We start from the raw sequence: 22,724 nt of genomic DNA on the forward strand, positions 1-22,724 counted from the left end.
ATATTAGAGAAGATGATCAAATACAGGGCCCAAAAATTGGGAAACAGGAGTATAAACTAAGAGCCTTTGCGGATGATGTAGTGTTTTTTCTAGAAAATCCATTAGAGAAGATCGGAAGACTCTTGGAAAAAGTACAACAATTTGGCCAACTGGCTGGGTTTTATATAAATAAGACTAAAACGAAGGTGTTGACAAAAAATATGGATCAGAAATATAAGGATAGATTTTTTGAAATAAGTGAACTGAAAGTGGAGAAGAAAATTAAATACTTGGGCGTCTGATTGACAAACAAAAACACTTTGTTGTTTTTAAATAATTATATTAAAATATGGAATACAGTAAAAACTGACTTGCAAAGATTTTTCAACAGGGTTTGAAAATTAGTAATATTAGCAGGTTGAGTAGAGTAAAATCGAGTTTGTAAGGTATAGGATATATGTTTTGAATTACTATAGCAATGGTTGAATTGTATAGTTAGTGATTCGCGCAGATTGGTGAGCGGGAAGTCAACACTTGTTTAATTGGATGTAACGAGATTGTTAAGATATTGTAAAAATCAATAAAAAAATTTAAAGCAAAAAAAAAAAGAATACAGGACAGGTTTACCATTGTCTCCTCCCGCGCAGTATGAGATGATGCCTTTCAGCACCTTCCTATATCGCGGCAGCAGTGGGGATTTGAACCAGCAACCTCTTGCTCCCTAGGCAAATTACTTCCCCACTGCCCCATTAGGTTGCAGAAGGAAAACAGAGCCTGATTTATAGCAGCTTCCCTCATAAAAACACAAAGTAATCTTATGTTTGCTTCATTAAGCTTTATTCAAAAACCGCTCCATTTTTTCCCTCCACCTTCTCTTCCGTTTTCTTTCTGACTCCACCACCCGCCCCCACACACTCTCTACAGGATCTCCACAGGGACAAACTTCTAATTAACAAAGCATGATAGATTGCTAGATACTAGTTTATAAACAGAGCCTTATAAACCAGTGGGAATTGGGTTGTTTGAATGACACGAACTGGAACCACCTCTCTTGTTCCAGAATAGCAAATGCATCATATGAATGAACAGCCTGAGCAGCTCAAGTGAAAGCTGGGGCAATGCACTTCCCAGCTGGGAGGTGGCCAAAATGCATCTAGGGGCCCCCCGAATTCTAGGGCCAGCCCTGCATGGAGCCAAGCTGGCCTTCTCCATGGGTCTCTCATCAGTGGTTTAATAGCAGTGCCTTAAATAGCATATCAGAATCCAGGCTTGCCTCTTGTGGGCCCAGCATCAACCGGGGAGCATGCTGTCATGGGTTTGGGGAAGCAAGCACATCCCTGACTGAAAGGACTTGGACTGCCTGGTGACATCATCAGGGGTCTCCAGGTTTTCAGCGAGACTTTCAGGCAACTCCTGCTACTGTCTGTCTGCCATGTGGCTCCATTTTGATCAGCTAAGTCCAGCGCCGGCTTCCCAGCCTGCCTGAGCCACTCCCAGTAGGGTTGCCATATTCTGGCTTTGCAAATCCTGGTGCCTATTTTGTATACTATGTAAACTGGCTTGAAAATAATTCCTGAGCAGAAGAGTGATTGCACGTTTTGCTCCATAACTCCACTCTACAATAGCTAGAGCTTAGCTTTGTAAAAGAGAAATGAAAGCTGGAATCTGGGCAAATCTAGGTGGACTAAGCAATCTGGGTGAAATTGTGGGGTACTTTTTGCTGCATTACCAAACAGTTAAATACAGTACCATGATCACAACATGTTGTGATTGTGGTAAAATATTTATTTTGCTAGAACAGATCCAGCATTTCATGTCAGTAAATGTCAGATTATTCACACTTTGAAGCTATTCTCACGGCGACACACAAGTAGATCCCCGACCGGAAGGCTGCAAGCTGCCTCCCAGGCTCGGGGGTCTCTCCAGGATGCTCAACACACTCGTGTGCGGGGCATCCTGGAACTTCCGGGGGCCACACGGCTCCCGATCCCCACAGGCCCCATAGAGCTGGCAGCCATGTGGACAGCTGATCCAACTGCCCAGGGTTGCCTTTTGATCATCTGCCTTTTGATCATCTGTGGGGAGAGCGGGCTAAGCCCGCTCTCCCCACAGAACCCCATCCGGTGCTTCACACCAAACGTGTGAAGCGCCTCTTTGACTTGCAATAAAAAGCTTTTAAGGTCTGGGTACAGATCTTGAAAATGGTATATGGATTAACTCCTCTTTGTCACTTGTGAACTGTTTCCTCACTGTCTTCTCTGCGTTTTACGATAGGGAACCCCCATCTTCCCCATGCTGAGTTGTGCACTGCATGACCCCAAATATTTTAAAAATCCACATCAGTTTGACCCGGAAAATTTCCTGGACGAAAGAGGAGCCTTCAAGAAGAATAGCGCTGACATGCCTTTTTCTGCAGGTAGGAATGGAAATGCCACGAGGAAAAGGATGTAAGCAGAGGTCTTCTGGATTAGTCCAGCATCCTCTTTCCCACAGTGGTCCACCAGGGCATTTTTCACACATCAGGCTGTCCCGTGAGTTTACTGTGAGGCTTTACTGCGAATTCGTAGTTGCCCCAAGAAATCGATGCAAAAAGTGGATTTTCTTATCCCGGATATAAATTGGGCTACACTCTAATGTGCAATGAAAACCCCGAATCATGTGTGAAGTGCTCCCCAATAGCTCACAGGGACTTCAGGGTAAATCTGGCCAATATGTGAATGCATACCCTCTGTTCCAGAGGAGATGCAAACTAAAAGCCCTGTGTGAAAAATGCCCAGGTGATTCTGAGCCCCTCCTGCTGTTACCCTTACTGTGATTTGTAGGCATCCTGTCTCGGAAGCTAGAGGTAGCATGTAGTTATCATAACTGGGAGCCACCAATAGGTCTATTGGCCACGAACATGTCTAATCTTTTTAAAATCATCAGAGATAGTGGCCAGTTCTACAACTTGTGGCATTGGATTCCAAAATTAATGATCCACTGTATAAGGAATGCCTTCCTTTTATCTGTCCTGAATCTCCCACCAATCAATTTCACTGGATGTCTCTTGAGTTCTAGTATTGGAAGAAAGAGCAATAGAGCTAATATTGGCCATGCACAAGGGTTTGATGAAAGAGAGTTTTTCTTCTGAAAAATAACTTGATGCTACCTTCTGTTTCCTTCTATTGCAGGGAAGAGGAGCTGCCTAGGAGAGGGCTTGGCCCGCATGCAGCGCTTCTTATACCTTACCAGCATCCTGCAGAACTTTCAGCTCAAGCACCCTCCAGGAGTTACCAAAATTGACCTCACACCAGAGGTCAGTGGGATTTCAAACGTGCCACACCAAGTCGAGCTCTGTTTCTGCCCACGCTAATCAGCTGCCTCCCCTCCCATAGCATTGCTGAGAGTCTCACAAGGATCTCCACTTTCTCTCATTGATTCGCTATATAGCTATGAAATATGCGTAAGCCTGTTTGTGGGGCGAAAGGTGGCCATAGTTAACTGTATTGGCTTCACCCAATGGATCCTGGGATTTATACTTTCAGAAAGTTTCAAAAGCATTCTCAAAAGGAGGCATAGACATTCTGACAGTTGCGGACTGGGTTATTTTTGATGCCACGGTGGCTAATATATTTACTACTAGATACCCCTGCTCACTTGGCAGAGAGGCACCTTTTACTGTGGTGATTCTCTTTATTTAGCAGGAGGAGAGTAACTGGCCCTATCCACCCCCAGCACAGCATCCCTCCAGTGACTGTTGCTGGTGTCTATCTTGTGTTTCTTTTTACATAGGAACAAACATAGGCAGCTGCCATATACCGAGTCAGACCATTGGTCTATCTAGCTCAGTATTGTCTACACAGACTGGCAGCGGCTTCTCCAAGATTGCAGGCAGGAATCTCTCTCAGCCCTATCTTGGAGATGCTGCCAGGCAGGGAACTTAGATTGTGAGCCCTTTGGGGACAGGGGTCCATCTTATTGATTTGTTCTTCTTTCTCAGCCATTTTTGGAAGGGCAGTATAGAAATTGAACAAATAAATAAATGAATGGATTTTTTAAAAAACACTCTGATGGCAGATATGGCATCAAAAATAATCCAGTCTGCAGACAAAGGAACTGTGAGACTATTTCTTTCTTATGTCTCTGCCTCCTGCAGAGATATAATGTGCTGATTAAAAGAATAATCACTTTGGGGTAACAATGGTAATGAAAGGGCGCTGGTTATGCTAAGTAAAATCTCACACTAGGCCTCAGAAGTCTAAAGGGCTGTTTTTGCTAAATGACAAATCACATGCGTAGCAGATTAAAACCTTTGTCTCAGAGCTAGCTCACTTGAGGGAAAGAAAATGCTGAGTCATCCCTGCTGAGCTGCCTGGGTGGGCTTCTGATAAAACTATCCTGTATTCCTGGTGGATTTAAAATGCTGCCGCCACCACCCCTTATAGCCAGAGTCTGAACTCCCCTGAGATTTGGGGTGAAATATCACACAGAAAACTCTCTTAATTTTGCTATTGGACAAGTACAAAAAACGTATATGCTTACACGGGATGAGAAAAACTGATAGCTGCTGAGAGCTTAAAGACATAGGAAGCTGCCATATACTGAGTTAGAACATTGGTCTATCTAGCTCAGTCTTGTCTTCACAGACTGGCAGTGGCTTCTCCAAGGTTGCAGGCAGGAATCTCTCTCAGGCCTATCTTGGAGATGTTGCCAGGGAGGGAACTTGAAACCTTCTGCTCTTCCCAGAACGGCTCCATCCCCTGAGGGGAATATCTTACAGTGCTCACACTTCTAGTCTCCCTTTTATGACGCCTTTGCGCCAAAGAAATCCCCTTTTCTGGCCCCCTTTCCCCCCACAAGTTAAAAACCAACTCTGAGACACCTGACCTCATGCAAGTCCGCACCCTCTGCTCAGACTTGCTTTCTTGTTCCCAGAAATCCCAGCAACAGCTCTCTAGTCCCTCCCACCCATTGGACTGATTGGGTGAGCCTCGCAGTTCACCACCCTGTCAGTCAAGACAAGGGGTCACTTCCAGTTAATTCTTTAGAGAGAGAGGAAGCTGGTCACTACAACATAGTATTTGCTTACAGAGGCGTATCCAAGGTAGGGCAGCCATGGCACGTGCCATGGACACCATTTGAGAGGGGCGCAAATGCCACTGACTGCCCCAGCCCCACCATCACAAAATGACAGTGAGTGGTTAGGCACCCCACGCTGCTCACCACCGCAGCATCTCCGGCTCCAGGCGCCCGGCCATGCTGTAGCTAGCCATGCCTGCTTCCCTGCTGCCATGGCCATGATTGGCCGGACAGACCGGGCACCACCCCCACTCGCTCTTGCACAAGTGGGCGGGCACCCTGTGCTGCTCGCCGTCGCAGCATCTCCGGCTCCGGGCGCCTGGCCGCGCTGCAGCCAGCCATGCCTAGGATTCCAGCCTTAAGCAAACTTAGAAGTCTTTTTGATGAGCACAAGTCAAGGTGCATGATTGGGGTTGGAAATAGCTTTAAATCCTGAATATTTTGCATGATGATGGCTCAAACTTTGTGTCTTGGGTATATTGCAGATGGGGGATGCAGCTGATTTCATTCCCCATCCATCCTTTATTGCTAGAGCGGCGAGGAGGCTGCTCAAATGGTTTGGGATTAGCAGTGGGGAGTATTTCTTTGCTCGGGTTTGGAAGAGGAGGACAAAGGAAAAGGAGACAAGCAAGGAGGCCTGCTCATTGTCCAGAGAGGGTGCATTTTTGTCAGCCTACTGTTGGTTGCTATAGTGAGGATGCAAAACCAAACAGAAAAGCACACAGTTCATTTTGCTCTGCTTTCCCCAGCTCCTGTGAGAGGGAGCTCCTTAATTCTAACCAAAATAAAAGCACCAACACTGACCCAAGGGAGCTGCCTGACCTCCAACCAAGAATGGAGGTGAGGGACGGGAGAAAGTATGTGTGTGCGCGGGTGGGACGCAGGGCCGGCTGGTCTTGGGTTGCCCAGATGGGGGGGAGAGGGCGCCCAGTGCGCAACAGGCAGAACTACAAGCCCCATGGGGCGCTGCGGGTTTAGGCTAACTGAAAGACTCCTCTCCAGGCATTTCCCTTGGCTGAGCTGTCAGTCAGCCTCATCCTGCACACCTCTCAGCCAATGGCTAGCAGAGGAAGAGAGACTCAATGAGAGAGGGGTGGAGCTAGGGTGGGAGAAAGGAATGCTGCCAGCCAGGAGGCATTTGCAGGAGGATCTGGAGGGAGGATAGAAAGTGAGAGAAATTTGAGCTTCAGTTTTGCATTTTTTATTTTTTATTTTTTTGTTAAAGGGGCGATCTGCTTAAGGGAAATTTCTTTGAAGTGTTAGAAAGTTCTTGAACTGAAGATTCGATTCTGCATTGTGTTTTGTGCTTGCGTTTATTTTGAAGGGATCAGATTATTGGGCAGATTTCTTTTTGAGTAGCATGCATGCATTCTGCTTTTTGTACTTGCATTTCCTTGGAAGAGGCCAGTGTACTGAGTACAGATCTTTGAGTAACACATATTCATTTTGTATTTGTAATGCATATACTTCGAAGGGGCCAATTTACTGAGCATATTTCTTTTTGCACATTCTGCATTTTGTCCTTGCATTTCCTTGGAAAGAGCCAATTTACTGGGGACAGTTCTTTGAATGGCATGCACACATTCTGCATTTTGTCCTTGCATTTGCTTTGAAGAGGGCAGCTTACAAGGCACATAGCTTTGAGTACTACACACACTCATTTCTGCTTGCATAGTCTTTGAAGGGGCCAACTTGTGGGCACAGTTATTTGATCAGCATGCACTCATTCTGCATTTCTATTTGCAATTACTTCCTTTGTAATGGATGGGAAGTGATGTAATGAAATACATTACTAATGAATGAAATGTAATGTAATGAACTAAAATAATGTTTTTAATAAAGCTTGGTTCTCAGCAAGAACATTCCTGCTCTGCTGCAGTAGAAAGCTGATTCTGGGATGGGGTGGTCATTCCAAGAATCACCGGATGCATGTTGAAATTATTCCAGAATACCCCAGAGGATCCAGGTGTCACACATCCTTCTCAAGCACACTTCCCCACATATCCAAAAACCAGAAATGGAGATAGGGAGCAGTGCTTCAGGAGTAGCTGGTATAAGGAATGTCCCTAGTTGGAGCACTCGGGTTCCAATGACAAGGTCATTGATCACATCATAGACCAATTTGCATCAGTGAAAGCAAGGCATGTACAGTTATAATTTTCGTGTAGTGCCATAATTTGTTAATTAAAAGATTAATGAGCTTGACTTGTATTTTTGAGCTGATATTATGGTAACGTTATCTGAAAGATGGGTGTCAGATGTTTGGCCAGGGGTGCAATTTCAGGGCTTGCCCTAGGCGCTATTTTCCGTAGATACACCTCTGTTTGCTTAACTTCATACAACAGCAGAAAAATGTCAAAGTAAGTGATGTTTGCGTTGTCTCAGTCAATTGCAAGTGACTGTTTAACTACCACAGTTCTTGGCTGAGTGCTTGAATAAATGAGGAATGTATGGTGGTTTAGGGACTTACCAGCTCTCTGGGGAACTGATGATGAGAAGCCATGAGAGTCTGCTTCTTCCCATGATAAACACACAATCCAAAGCAACATTTCTATTAAAAGGGGGGTGAGTATTGATTATTAATACAGTTGCTTGCGTATGATCATAGGTTTTGTCATACCAAAAAGATCAAGAACAAAGGCAGTTTTTTCAACAAACTTCTTGTCAGTTCCCTCATGCACACTTACATACTAGGGTAACCAACCATATTTCAACTTGATCCCTCACATTGTGGAGAAGCTCTTTGACTGCCTGTGCACCAGATCTTTAGTTACTGCCTGTAGGATGTCTTCCGTCTTCTCGCCTCCCAAATACCTGTCCACTCATGGGCCTGGGCACCTGGCATTTAAGGCTTCTTGTGCTTGTAATAAGATAGGAAGTGATGCCAGAATAGACTTCTGGTTTAGAGTAATAGAATTACAGAGCTTCAGAGTTGGCAGGGACCTTAGAAGTCTTCTTGTTGAACCCCCTGAGAGATGGCTTGCCCAGCCTCTGTTCGGAAACCTCCAGCAAAGGAGAGCCCAGCACTGCATGAGGCAGACGGTTCCACTGTCAAACAGCGTGCACAGTTAGGACATTCTTCCTAATGTCTGACCTGAAATGGCTGCCTTGTCATTTCAGCTGAAAACCAAGCAGAGGGCTGCACACACCACAAGAGCCAGCCCCCCAGCACAACCCCCTTTGCATGCAGATGGAAAGGGCAGTGGACAAGGAAATCCAGAGAAGGTGCTCTGCTCTGTTCCTGCCTTCCACGGCAAGTGCATGGAGTGGGGAGCGGGAGGCTCAGGGACAGAGGAGCCCGTGCTGGGGTGCATGCTGAGAGCACCACTGCCGCCTGATTCTTCCAAATAGATTTGGGGTACAGGGCCAGGCAGGCAGGCAGGCAGGCAAGTGGTTTGGGCGCACTCAGGCAAACATTTGGGGCACAGCCCTTGTGCCAAGGACTAGCAAGCCAATGGTGCTTAAGTTATTGCACAAGACCTGCTGGTGGGATAGTTCCACGAGGCTAGTCTGGGACATTGTGTGGAGATACAGCCACTGATCCAGCTCATTACACCCAATGAATGTTCCTTTCACACCCCTCCTAAAGTGCATGGACTTGACCTGCTTCCTCTTCCCTGCAATTGACCACCCCCTGGTGGCAAACTGAAGCACTGACACACATCTCCTCGGCCATCATGCTTTGCAAGGGAATAATGTTGTGTCCATTGCTTTCCCCCCTCTGTGAGTAATAGCAGTGTTGGGTGGGGTGATTAACTCAGACAGTCGGCACACGGGCAAAATGTTACGCTGCCCCCTCCCACTGTGCCATGTCCTCAGTCCCCCCTAGAAGAAAAGAGGAGAATTCCAATCATATCCACTGGGTGACCTGGGACCAGCCGCACTTATTTATTTCTATTATTTTATTTTATTTTTTACATGTATATCCCGCTTTTCCTCTGAGGAACTCAGAGTGGCGTACATGCTTATGTTTATCCTCACAACAACCCTGTGAGGTAGGTTAGGCTGAGAGATACATGACTGGCCCAGAGTCATCTAGTGAGTTTCATGGTTGAATGGGGATTCGAACTCAAGTCCTAGTCCAACACTCTAACCACTACACTATGCTGGCTCTCTCAGCCTAATCTACCCTATAGGGTTGTTGTGAGGATAAAATTGGACCATATGCACCATCCTAATTTCCTAGGATGAAGGGTGGAATGAACCTGAAAATATAACAGTAAGCCTAATAAACCACTTTCCATAGGAATCTTTCCTATGGAATCACAATCTATCACTTACTTATAATGCACAATTCCAGGCAGGAAAGGTGAATTGTAATTCTGATGTTTTGAGGTTGACTGATTTGATTAAGAAGGTGCCATTAATGAATATTATAAATAGGTGCAGAAGTAAGATGAATTTGCTCATCATTAGGATTTCTTTAAAATGCAGTCAGTGGTGGGCGAGGGGAAGGCCCTCAACAACCTGGTTGGAAATGGGTAGCTGTTAAGCATAGTTTCGTTGTGAAATCTTGGCAGGCTGGACATCAGCTCCAGGACCCTATTATGTATTTTATTATTTAGTATAGTTATATACTGCCCAAAACTCACGTCTCTGGGAGGTTTACAATAAAACAACACAAATTAAAACAAAATCAAAACTTAAAAACATTAAAACAATTTAAAAACAATAAAGGGTTCTATAAGCCTAATTAAAAGCCGGGACATTGATCTTTTACTTTCCCCCACTTTAATAGAAATGTTGCTTTGGGAAGGGAGAATAAGGGCAGAAAAGTGTTGGAGAAAAGGGCTACTTTAGCTTTCTCTGCTTGTCATTTCTCCTGGAGGCTTTACACACAGGGCTTCTACCCTGAATCTCCTTCGGAAGAGATTGTGTGTGTTCACACACCAGCCAAAAACTTACCCCGAAGTCCCTTCGAGATCCTTGGAAGCACTCCGCACACAAGTCGGGCTTTGTCTTGCGAATTCTCGCTTATCTCAATGTATTTCCGGGTTTTTAAAATGCTGGTTTTAAGCTACTTTTTCTGAAAACATTGGAGCAAATGGGGAGAGGCACTGAGGTAGAATCATTAGCATGATAAGAGGGATGCTCTCTTCAGAAATGCAGATCTAGCTCTGTAGGAAGTTCTCTCCCCCTCCCCATTGGCTAGAAGGAAAACACGGACGCATGCCATGTGAACTTGTTTTAAAACAAAACCCGAGAGCAGAGGGGAGGGGCTGCTTCCCTCAATGCCACGAGTGTACTTCGAAGTGACTCTGCTCAACATTTACCCTGAAGCATGAAGCCACTCCCTGGGGAAAAGATTATAGGTTTAACTTTTGCATTGAAATCAAAGGGATCGTACGTGCTAGAGGGGGCCTGACTTCTTTGGCCTTTGTGGGTGGGGAGCAAGGAAATATCGTGACCAGTGAATGGATGTGGCGTGCATGCATGACTTCCCTGTGGGTCCCCTCCATGCAGTGAGCAGGAATAGAGAGAATTATATGAGAGTTCATTTGTGTTAGCTATGCAAACCCTAGTACTATCATGCATATCAAAGCAAACGTACATTCATTCATCAATAAATGTATCCAGTATTCTGAACCCTGAGTACTCTGTTCCCAGTCTAAATTCATTTCTACAGGGTACAGCACAGGGCTTTTCTTAGTGCAGAACTAGGTGATTGTCAGTCCCCAGCCTGTTAATTGGGACTGAACCACAAGGATATTTATTATTATTATTATTATTATTATTATTTTATTTATTTTTTATTTACATTTATATCCCGCTCTTCCTCCAAGGAGCCCAGAGCAGTGTACTACATACTTGAGTTTCTCTTTCACAACAACCCTGTGAAGTAGGCTAGGCTGAGAGAGAAGTGACTGGCCCAGAGTCACCCAGCAAGTATCATGGCTGAATGGGGATTTGAACTCGGGTCTCCCCGGTCCTAGTCCAGCACTCTAACCACTACACCACCCTGGCTCTCTTATGAATCAGACACAAGATGGCCTCCCTGCACCTCCCTAATTATGACAAGGGCCTCTGGTTGGCTGATAGCTCAGTGACTGGGCTCCCTCCTCCTCAGACACCCATCACCTGGACTTTGGAGGAAAGTATGACGCAAGAATCAGCTGCCATGGCACAGCGTGGAAGCAGCTTGTCTGGAGTGCAAGAGGCTGTTAGTTCGAATCCCCATCGCTGTGCTTCCTAGACTGTGCCGAATAAATACATTTGTAGTCACTTATATTGGGCAGCAGTGATATAGGGAGGTGCTGAAAGGCATCATCTCATACTGTGCAGGAGGAGGCAATGGTAAACCCCTCCTGTATTCTACCAAGACAATCACATGGAATGTGATCACTAGGAGTCGACACCAACTCGACGGCACAATGACACAAGAAGAATTTCTTAAGGGGATTTTATTATGTAGCGAAGCTTTATGTAATACTTCCAGGCCAGAAGTTGAAGACAGCCCTACAGGGAGCGAGGCAGAACCTCCAGAGGTGAGCTTCCAGGGTCTTTGCTGGGATGCTGAAGCAGTGAGCCCGATGAGAGGACAGTGAGCCCTCCTTATCCAAACCGGAGAGCTGCAAAGCCGATGCTCACCCCATGTCTCTTCACAAATCGCTTAGTTTTTCTCCAGAACCTTCTCCAGCGGCTCCTTGTGATACGATCCAGCTGCAGCAGAGGCACAAGACAGACCAGACCGTCAGCAGAAGCAGAGTAGTAGGCTGTGTGTGGCCCCCCCAAAGCGCTTGCCTACGAACAGAGGCGAATTAACGTAGTAGCAAATGTAGCATTTGCTACGGGCCCCGCATTTTCGAGGGCCCCGCACGCCTGGCTTCCAACTGGGAATTAAAGTTAAAACTTTACTTGTTTTATTTGGTCCATGTTAGATCAAATATCCCTTTTCTGCTAAATGTGTGTTTTAAGAGAAGGCCCAGCACAGCATCTGTCCTGAGGCTGTTGCTGGTGCCTACCACATTTTTCTTTTTTGAGTGTGAGCCCTTTGGAGACAGAATCATCTATCCACTCTTTATTTTTCTATGTAAACCACTTTGAGAATTTTGATGGGGGAAACGGTATATAAAAGTTCACTGTTGTTGTAGTAAGTGTGAGTTTGTGGCTTGGTCTCCCATACTCCAAAATATAGCAAATGAAAAAATTGAATTACTTTACTATGCAAGTAAATCATTTACGTTTTAATATTTATGTGCATTTTTTTTTTACATTTAGGGCCCCTTTATAACATATGCTACAGGCCCCACACTAGCTTAATCCAGCCCTGCCTACGAAGTGCCCTGGTGAAGCAGACCAGGGCGCTTTCCAGATCAAAACCAACCACAGGGTCACTACGGATCTGCCAAGCGTGCTTCCCTTCTTCCTATGTGTGACACTGCAGCCCCTACGGTGACAGCAAGGGGCCCTTCACACTTCCGATGCCTCCTTTCGGGTTTTACCTTTGCGTTATAGTACTACAACGTTGCAAGTCCGTTGCAGGGGGAAAGCTGTATTTTTCCCACTGTAGGAGTTTGAGATTACAGGGATCGTTTTCAATACGACCCTGCCAAGCCGAAGCACTTTACCCCTGTTGCAGCGTGTAATCGGGAACGCGCCCAGAGGTCCACCTACAGGAGCCGTCTTCTTCTGAGAGTGGCTAACCAGATCCCTCTAAATGTAAACGGTAAGGTTGTGCCGTCGAGTCGATGTCGACTCCTGGAGACCACAGAGCCAAGCCCAGGAATGGGGCATGCAGGCAAGTAGCCCTCCCTACTGCTGTTGCTTCCTATTATTCAGGGGGGTGCTCCCTCTAAACCTAGAGCAGTGGTCTTCACTATTTACAAGCCGGGGCCACTTTGGTGAGAAAACCTTCCATGTGAGAGCCGTTCCCCACTGTGCTGACCTCTGCACGGTCCTGGGCTTTTCTCAGTGCTGGGAGGGCCCTTTAAGAGAGAGGCTGCCGCCCTCAACAGCCACGAAGTGAGGCTGGTGGCAGCCCGTGAGTGGCCGCCACCGTGGCCCCTGGCCCCGCCCCTGCATCTGATGTCAGATGCAGGGGCCCAACTAGCCACGCCCTCGCATCTGGCATCAGGTGCAGGGGCGTGGCTGACATCAGTTGCATGGCCAGGGGCCAATGCAGCGTGGGCCAATTTTGTTCGCAAACAGGGCCGCGCGGCCCCATTGGGGAGTGAAATAACTCCCCCTGAATCTGACACCAGACGCGGGGCCATGTTGGGGCCACAAGGTGTGGCCTCTGATTGGCAGCGTCCCGGGTTCTTTGAGCCTGTTCACCCAATGGTGGCTCCACCCCTGCTTCTTGAGAAGCCTGTGGGGAAAGTGCTGGGAAGAACTACACTTCCCAGCATTCCATGCACACCTTCCAAGATGGTGCAGGGGCTCAGCTTCCCTTAAAAGAGCCCCTCCTGGCACGGCACGGCACGGCATGGCACTGCACCGTGGAATGGTCATCTCCGCATAGTGCCAAGGGGGCTGTGCCGATGATTCCGCTTTGGCCAAAGCTTCGCACAGATTCAATCAGTCAGAGGGCCAGCCTGGCCTCTGACATTACAATGAAAAGGACTGGCCTAGAGGCTCCAAGTAAGCATCATAATTAGTAGCCACTGACAGACTTAACAAGTCCTCCTTTTTGTCCTTCCTAAATCTCCTGCCGTTCAGTTTCATTGGAAGGGAGAAAAACTCTCTGTCCACTTTCTCCACACCTGGCTTCTTCAGCTTGCCAGGATTGTTCTACGCCAGCACTGTACAACCTGGACCCTCCTGCAGATGTTTGACTACAACTCCCATCATCCCCAGGCACAGTGGCCACTAGGAGTGGTGGGATTTGCCGCCCAACATCTGCAGGAGGGCCAGCGTTGTCCTGCCCTGATCTAAACAGAGTTGCCAACTTGCCAGAGTTCAACAGGCTAAACCCATGTTGATTTTCCTAATTGGCTTCCTATCAGATGGGAAATGGCCTCAGACACAGACAAGCCGGAGGTACCAGAGTGGGGCAAGACCCAAGTCTGCAACCCGGCATAGCCGTGTGGGAACTATCTGGACACATTTTGGAATTCAGAGAATGCCCTCCGGAGTTATTTCCAAAAGTGCTAGACGTGGGTTCGTGAATTTTGCTCCTCGAATCGGATCCTCTCCCAACCCAGATTTCAGCAGCATCCTGAGTCTGTAAGCAACAGAAAGAGTAGAGAAGACCATTCAGATTGGCCAAGGAAGTACCTCTTTGTTCACATCCTCACACTGCAAGATAACTGTTGCTGGAAGCTGCTCATTGGAATAGAAGGCAGAACAATCCCGTTCGATCTGTTGGAGGAGAGCAAACAAATGAAGGAGGAGACCTGGTCTTGTGGGAGCAAGTGTGCATTGTCCCCTTTGCTAAGCAGAGTCCACCCTGGTTTGCATTTGAATGGGAGTTTATGAGGCTATTCTCACGACTGCAGGAAAGCGGGCTAAGGGGCCAGTTATTTCAGCCCGATAGAACATTTTTCCCTTCCGCCGAGAGCCTCCCCCATCCCACGCCCGGGCCGCCGAGAGCCCAGGCAAACTCTGCCAATTATTTCAGGCAGCTCCGACTGCCCGATAGAACGTTTTTCCTTTCCTCTCCCTCTCTGGGAAACGTCCTATCAGGCAACCAACGCTGCCTGAAACGACAAAGGGAGAGCTTGTTCAGGCTCTCGGCAGCCCAGGCCATGCCCCTTTGCATGTGACAAGGGGGTGTGGCCTGGGGCTGCCTCCTCATGTCAGGCAGCATCAGCTGCCTGATAAGACGTTCTCCCATTTCCCTCCCTCCAGAGAGGGAGAGGAAGGGGAAAACATTCTAGCGGGCAGTCAGAGCTGCCTGAAATTATTGGCAAAGAGTTTGCCCGAGCTATCGGCGGCCCGGGTGTGGCAGGGAGGAAGCTCTCGGTGCATAGGAGCGGGGAGTTTGCTCTGGGCTCCTCCGGAGCCCGAGCCACGCCCCTGTGTGCATGACGTCACGTGCACAGGCATATTGGAGGGGGCCGCCAAGCAGGGCTGGACACAGGCCGCCGCTCGGCTAGCTCCGCTCCTGGCTGGGAGAGACTCCTGCCTGCAACCTTGGAGAAGCTGCTGCCAGTCTGTGTAGACAATCCTGAGCTAGATGGACCAAGGGCCTGACTCAGTTGACGGCAGCTTCCTGGGTTCCTACGAGGCTGCTTGCTACCAAGTCAGACTGCCTAGATCAGTGTTGTCTATGCTGACTAGCAGCAGAGGCTCTCTGGGTCTTCAGAAAGGGGAGTTTCCATTGTTTCCAGCACTACCTAGAGAGGCTGTCAGGCAGGGGCATCACAAGGCCAGCGTGGGCCCCGGGAGAAGAAGTCAAGACAGGCCTCCTGGGGCAGTGGGGTAGGGGGAGAGCAAGCTGTTGCCCGCCCCGCAGAGGCCAGGGAGCTGTGTCCCCTCTGGTTCCATTGTAGCTCAACTCCTGCTGTCAGATATTGAGACTGGGAACTCCCTGCATGCTGAGCAGAGGCTCTGTTACTGAGCTACAGCCTTTCCGCCTAAAGCAGGGGTTCTCAAATTTGGATCCCCTGTTCAGCTCCCATAACCCCCAACCCCAATTTAAGCCCTACCTTAAAGAGTCCCAACACCAGAGAGTTTGAGAGAGAGTCCCCTCCCAGGCTCCATGGTGGAGGAGGCACAGCGTAGGCTGTGCTGAGTACGCAGGCCAACAAGCTCCAATGCCCGTATGGGGCTCTCCTCTCGTGCCGTCTCATATCCCAGTTTGGTGGGCTTGGAGGATGGTTGTTGAAAAGCAGTATGTGTCTCTTCTATATTTTGAAGAGTTTGTGAGTGTGTTTGTGCAACAGGACATCATACTTCCCGACTACCGACTGATACCAAATTGTGCATACACAATCCTGCCGCGGAAATTAGCCGAATGAATTACTTTTTACACTGGAATACGCTGGGGAAAGGTTGAAAAATGTATCTTCTAGAAGAAATTCCAGATATTATTATCAGACTTTAACTGTTATTGTTCTGAATAGAATTTGAACAGTAATCATATTAAAAAAATTGCATCATGCCCAAGAGAAACAGATGATACTTCTCAAATTCAAATCTATTATGATTCAAATTTACCATATTTGGTCATTATTCAAGAAAAGGACGAGTGTTTGAAGTTGACATCCAACACATTTCAAATTGTTCTTTTACTTTCCTTTTGCAAACACATTAATACAAAAATCCTCTTACGTATATATTAAAAACTATCTCATATTTTGAAGAATTTGTTTATTTGTGGATTTGTTTATGCAAAATAAAGTTACACTTCCCGATTACCAACAGATACTAAATTTTGCATAAACAATCCTGCCGCTCCTTGAAAAACTCATGTGCTGTCATCATACACAGGCAGTCATGGGGGGGGGGGGGGCGCGGCGGCATTAGTCAGTCCAGTGGGACACATGCCCTGAATCAATTCCTTAGTGCTATGAAAGCTGTTGATCAGTGCTTCTCCTCCCCAGCCAACACAGGGGGAGGGGGCAGGCACCAGGAGCATCTGCTGCAAATAAATAATCTTTTTTTAGAAGAACTGCACTGCAGCTGTCACACTGGGAGGAGGACCCCCTTTCCCCTAATACTTTGACAAGTTTTTCCCCTCCCCAAAGTTAGCCTCCCACATTGGGGACCCCCAGTTTCATCCTGCACCCAATTCTAGCCAAAACAGACCATTCAACTTGGGTCTCCTTTGAAAGTACTCCCTGTGTGTCCAGAGCCAGAAGAACCTGGGAAAGCTTCTCCTTGAGGAAGATGATGGAGGGAAGCCATAAAGGGGCAGGGTGGGTGGTTAATGGGGGAGGGAAGGAGGAAGGAAGGAAGGAAACTAACTGTTGCAGCTGAAGGGTATTTAGATAACGGCAACATCCACCTGGCTCTCAGAGGAGAAAAAGGCAGCTGCTCAGGGCTTTGTGGCTTGCTAGAAAAAGGGAAAGTGGTGCAAAAAGCAGAGGGGTGATTTCAGGAATGGAGAGAGACTCCGTCACCAACCACAAACCGGGTGAGACCACAGCAAAAGGTTCCTTTGCACTTAAAGGGCTACACAACACTTGTGAGGAAAAATCCAAAGAGTCTTGTGGTGTCTTAGACTTGTTGGGGCAGAAGTTGTATCTTCCTCTCCCAGTCACAATAGTCTGGGGATGATGGAAGTTGCAGTCCAACAAAATCTGGCTGGGGTGATGGGAGTTGTAGTCCAAGAAAGGCTATTTTGGCTGGGGATCATGGGAATTGTAGAGACCCAAGTTTGAGAACCCCAGGTTTCCCAAATGTAGCAGTGCATAGGACGTATCAGTCATTTAAAGTCCTTACATATCAGTCATTACACTGAACAAATAAACAAGAGTAAATTAAAATGATTTGGCTTTGGTTTCTCCAGCCGCAAAGCGAGGCGGGCGGCAGCCTGTGTTCAGCCACCGCAGCCCCTGGCCCCGCCCCTGCATCAGACGTCGGGCTAGCCACGCCCCCACATCTGACATCAGAGGGGGCGTGGTCTCCCAAATGAGGCCATGCAGCTCCATTTGGAAGGCAGATCAGCCCATGCTGCGTTGGGCAGCGTGGGCCAGAGCGACTCTCCCTGCCTTTAAAGGCAGGGAGAGCCGTTCCAGCCACGCTGCCAATGTAGCGTGGGCCGATCTCCCTCCCAAATGGGGCCACACGACTCAATTTGGGAGGGAGATCACCCCCGCTGCGTTGGCAGTGAGGTTAGTAGCGGCTCTCTCCGCCTTTAAAGGCTGCCAATACAACGCAGGCTGATTTCCGTGCAGCCCCGTTTGGGAGTGAAATAACACACACACCCGCATTTGACGTCAGACACAGGGGGCATGTTGGGGCCGCGAGGCATAGCCCTTGATTGGTGGCGGCCTGGGTTCTTTGAACCCGTTCGCCCAATGGTGGGTCCACCGCTGAATTTCTCTCTCTCCAGGAGATTCTATAACTTAAACAGCCAACGGCACTAAAGCAGGGCGAGCAACTCAAGGCTCCAGCTGATGTTGGACTACAACTCCCATCATCCTCACCTACAATAAATTGTGGCTAGGGGTGATAGGAGTTGTAGTCTAGCAATGAGGAGACTCTAGCTGGCCACCCCTGTGCTAAAGCTTTTGCCACAATTAATATCGGCCAAGTCTTCCGGGTACCACAGGAATCGGCTCTTTACACTAACACAGCTGCCCCCGATAGTTCCGATGGAACATGGAAGCTTCTTCAATAACCAAACATGGTGGGATGTACAGAGGCTTTTTTACCCCTGGACTTCGGGGCCAAAGTCCAGAGCCTCCACAGCAGTGTTCCCTCTAACAGGGATTCCCAGACGTTGTTGACTACATCTCCCAGAATCTCCAGCCAAAAGCCACTGCACCTGGGGATGCTGGGAGTTGTAGTGAGCAACCACTGGGAATCCCTATAAGAGGGAACAGTGCTCCACAACCCCTGGGCCCCCCGCAAATCCTCTTTAGTTTGTCCTGGGTTGTGTGGTCGCCCAGCAGAGCATGACGATGCTTAATTTGCAGGGGAGGGGGTGCCTCCAAAGGCCTTGAGGTCCAGGCTCCAACATTACCTAGGTGCACCTCTGGGGATGTAACCTGGTGGGGAGGAGGGTGAATCCTGAATGTGACAGTTTGGGAGAAAAGCCATCTAAATTCTGGGAATTAATGAGTACACAAAAGGTGCAGAAGATAGAAGAGGGGAAATGTTACTATGGAAACAGCTGCTTCATGGGGGGGGTGTGCATCACTTACTTTATTCATGCCAGGCTTCCATTAAAGGCACAAGAGCAGGGCTAGTAAGAAGTTGGCAATCTTGCAATTGAGAGAAGCTCCAGCAGGGAGAAGCACCCCTCCCCCACCACCTTACCCCATTCTCTTTGTAGTCGCATTTGGAAATGTCAAGGTTCTCTGTCACACGGCAAACAGTCTCTTTGATGGAGAATTTCAGTGGCCGAATGGCTTGAGAAGACGCGTTCTGTAAAGACATCCAGTGAAAGGAATGAATCAGTTCCTCGGCCAACTGGTAACAGAGAGCATTTCTTCTTAGGGTTTGTCTTTGACTCAGCACCTTGGCCTGGATGCAGCTCTCCATGTACACTACAGCCATCCGAAAGACGGCATCGGAAATGTGAACGGCCCCTTGCTGACAGTGCAGGGACTGCGATTTTGAAACACAGGCAGTACGGAAGCACACTTAATGGACACGTCGTGACACTGTGGTAGTGTGCAATCTGGAAAGCACCCAGAAGGATAAGGTTGCTAACTGAACTGTGCGTGGAGACATCTCCCTCCAAATGTTTCACAATATCAAGCCATTAAACCTCCGGGATAGCTTTCAATAGTGACCAGGAGATTGAGGCTGATACCCGAAAGGTTGGAACCCCTGTTTTGCAGGAGAGCTGTCTTGTGGTTGTTGTGCCCTCGAGTCGGCCCCGACTCCTGGCACCCACAGAGCCATATTGTTTTCTTTGGTAGAATACAGGAGGGGTTTCCCATGGCCATCTCCCATGCAGTAAGAGATGATGCCTTTCAGCATCTTCCTAGGTCGCTGATGCCCAATATGGTTGTTTCCCATAGTCTGGGAAACATACCACGGGGAATTCAAACCAGCAACCTCTTGCTCGCTAGGCAAGTCATTTCCCCACTGCGCCATTAAGTGGCAGCAAGCATGAATTGTCCCCTTTGCTAATGTCATGGATATGACGCTTTTGGTGGGAAGGTATATGTGCCTGCCAAGAACGTATACTTAATCTCAACGGAGGTTTTCCCTCCCACAGCAAAATGAACTCCTATGGTACTGGAAGAGGCCAATCCAAGGTTTGTTCAGACTAGTAAAAAAAGAAGTAGGATTTGTTACTCCTCCAATATCCATTTATTGCAGGTTCTCCAAAACTGTATCAGAGCTCAAACACTGACACCAAGTTAAGGCACATCACTTCATTAGAGGTTTTCAGTTGCAAGAACAAAAAGGCAAAACCAAATGAAAACACAAAAACAAGCTCCAAAATCCAAAGTATTTCCCCTCCCCCGCTCCCTCCCCCGGAGGGTCTTACTAAAGGAACAGCTTGCAGAGTGGACATTTCCATCCCAGATATCGCCAAGCCATGTGAGGATCCACTCTATGAGGCGCTTGACACGAGCCGTGTGAAGCACCAAAACAGGGTTTGTGGGGAGAGAGGGCTTGACCGGCTGTCCCCGCAGACAAGCAGGGAGCCCTCCCTGGGTGGCTGGATCGGCCGCCCAGACGATTACCAGCTCCATCACAAAGCCAGTTGGGACGGCGGGGTCTGGGGGCCTCCCGTCCCCCAGAAGTGTCCGAATGGCCCACACGAGTGCACGGGGCATTCTGGGGAGCTGCCTGATGCCAAGAGGCTTGTTGTCGCCTCCCCGTTGGAGGGCTACTCGTGAGTTGCTACATGCAGCGCCACAGTATGGTGAAACACAGTCTTTTGGCCCACTTTCTGGGCACTCTCGCACCCGAAACCCAGGTTAAGCAGTGGGCTCCGTAAGTGGGATTGCCCCGGATCCGCTGCCAGGAGCCGCGCAGCACCTGTTGCTGCACATGAGGAGCAGGAACTGGACTGGGCTCCCTGAGCCCAATTCCTGCTGCTCATGAGAATAGCCTCAGGATCACTCCCTTCCACCCCAAGGCGCTGGTTCAGGCCTGAGTTAAAGGGTTTTGCTCTCACTTCCCCCAACTCTAAACAGTCAAGTGCTGATGATCTCCTTGCTTGAGCAAGGAGGGAAGGCGTGGAGGCCACACAGAGAGCACACAGCCACTGGGGCTGCTCTCCGCACAAACCGGGTCTCGCTCTTGCACCAAGGGTGCGTACAGTGGCTCTTCTCTTTGAATAATTTGGGAGCAAACACTCACCAGTCCCACTCACCAGAAGGGATGTAGTCCATAACAGTAAGCAGGGCTTGCATTTGGATGGGTGACCACATGTGAGAGAGCCAGCATGGTGTAGTGGTTAGAGTGCTGGACTAGGACCGGGGAGAGCCGAGTTCAAATCCCCATTCAGCCATGAGACTTGCTGGGTGACTCTGGGCCAGCCACTTCTCTCTCAGCCTAACCTACTTCACAGGGCTGTTGTGAGGAGAAACCTAACTATGTACACCACTCTGGGCTCCTTGGAGGAAGAGCGGGATATAACATGTTAGTTAGTTAGTTAGTTAGTTAGTTAATAATGTGAGTGCTGTAAGATAGTCTAATAATAATAATAATAATAATAATAATAACAACAACAACAACAACAACAACATTTATATACCACTCTTCAACCAAAGTTCACGAAGTGGTTTACAAAGAAAAATGCATAAATAAGATGGCTCCCTGTCCCCAAAGCGCTCACAATCTAAAAGAGAAACATAAGATAGACGCCAGCAATGGCCACTGGAGGAATGCTGTGCTGGGGCTGGATAGGGCCAGTTGCTCTCCCCCTGCTAAATAGAAGAGAATCGCCACTTTAAAAGGTGTCTCTTTGCTCAGTGAGCAGGGGTGTAAGATAGTCCCCTTAGGGTAGGGGGCTACTCTGGGAAGAGCACCTGCCCTGCTGGCATGCAGAAAGTGGCTGGTTCAGTCCCTGGCAGCATCTCCAGGTAGGGCTGGGAGGGATTCCTGCCTGAAACCTTGGAGAAGCTGCTGCCAGTCAGTGTAGGCAATGCTGAGCTAGATGGACCAGTGGTCTGACTCAGTATATGGCAGCTTCCTCGGTTCCTGTGCTGCATGCAGCCGGTGAAAAGGCCTCCTCCTGTCAGGCACTCGCGTGGCTCTTGGGGCAAAGGGAACAGCTCTCTGCTGCCCTTCGAGGTCATGTGTCCACCACGTCACAGAGCTACTCACCCAGTCTGGCTGGGGCTCAGCTTCCAGCAGCCGGAAGGCAAACTCTGGGGCTTGCTGCTGGTTGTAGATGTCAACCGAGGCAGCAATGACCTCATCGAAGCTGAGGGCAGAGGTCTGCGAGGGTTCCGCTGCCACGGCCACCCCAAGGACCAGCAGCAGTGCCCAGCAGAAGTGGCTCCCCATCTCCGTGCGTCTCTTTGGGGTTTTGCTTTTTGCACCAGCTGAGAGTTCTGGCTCCCCGGGGGCTCTTTTTATAGCCTGCCTCTGGGACTTCCTACCCAGTGGGCTAACGTCCCACTGGCTGTGGGTGGGTGGGTGGGTGGCTTTCTTTTCCCTCCTCAGGAAGTGCCCATTGTTGGCCAACCAAACGGTGGGATAGCAGTTGGAAACTGGGAGAGTTGCTGAAATCCTTTGTTCTGCTTGCACAACAGTCCAGGGGGCAGGGGGGGAGTTAGGAAAGGTGGAGACAGTTGGGGAGTCTGATGTGCCGTTGGACCCCAGGCTGAGCTCTGTTGGCACACTTCCCCAGCTCTATAGATGCCTAAGTGCCCAGGGAAGTCAAACGCCTTGGAATGAAGAGAGCCTGTGCACAGCGCTCTCTATCATTCCAGTGGGGTTCGTGCAGGAGAACTTCCCGGTGGATTGGGTCCCGCAGCACCTCTTACTGCTGAGGTTTGCGTACACTAAAGTGCAGGGATGTGCTAGAACCCCCTCTCCTGCATCAAGGTCCATCACACAACGGCCTCTGCTGGAGGCACGCATTGTGAGCACAAGCTTTGGCTACCACACAGTGGCAAGTTGTTGTTGTTTTTAAGAGCCCTTTGCCTCATTGCCAGATTCCT

General features: G+C 48.6%; 2 protein-coding genes across 6 annotated transcripts in view; one reads left to right on the forward strand and one right to left on the reverse strand.

Annotated features, from left to right (window-relative positions):
- Positions 1-19,359, forward strand: part of LOC128330319 (cytochrome P450 2C5-like) — a 55,599-nt gene extending 36,240 nt beyond the window's left edge. For 2 of the 4 annotated variants that reach the window (XM_053262982.1, XM_053262985.1), the window contains 3 exons: positions 2,254-2,395; positions 3,150-3,274; positions 19,087-19,359. In XM_053262982.1, coding sequence (XP_053118957.1) covers positions 2,254-2,395; positions 3,150-3,274; positions 19,087-19,209 — 390 coding nt within the window. In that variant the 3' untranslated portion in view covers positions 19,210-19,359. Of the gene's footprint in view, positions 1-2,253; positions 2,396-3,149; positions 3,275-10,820; positions 12,226-19,086 lie in introns of those variants that run through there. The other 2 variants (XM_053262983.1, XM_053262984.1) reach the window with 2 other exon arrangements.
- Positions 11,424-22,065, reverse strand: LOC128330320 (cathelicidin-2-like). Of its 2 annotated transcripts, XM_053262986.1 has the most exons (4): positions 21,883-22,065; positions 18,907-19,014; positions 14,254-14,337; positions 11,424-11,697 (listed from the first exon to the last, which is right to left on the reverse strand). In XM_053262986.1, the coding sequence occupies exons 1-4, from the start codon at positions 22,063-22,065 to the stop codon at positions 11,590-11,592; spliced, it is 483 nt and encodes a 160-aa protein (XP_053118961.1). In that variant the 3' UTR covers positions 11,424-11,589. The 2 variants fall into 2 exon arrangements, 1 of the variants encoding a protein (XP_053118961.1); XR_008310047.1 differs by lacking the exons at positions 18,907-19,014; positions 21,883-22,065 and adding an exon at positions 16,729-16,863 and having other exon boundaries at positions 11,647-11,697.
- Positions 22,066-22,724: the final 659 nt, after the last annotated feature.

This window comes from Hemicordylus capensis, chromosome 6, assembly GCF_027244095.1.
Source record: "Hemicordylus capensis ecotype Gifberg chromosome 6, rHemCap1.1.pri, whole genome shotgun sequence".
Classification (NCBI taxonomy): Eukaryota; Metazoa; Chordata; class Lepidosauria; order Squamata; family Cordylidae; genus Hemicordylus; species Hemicordylus capensis.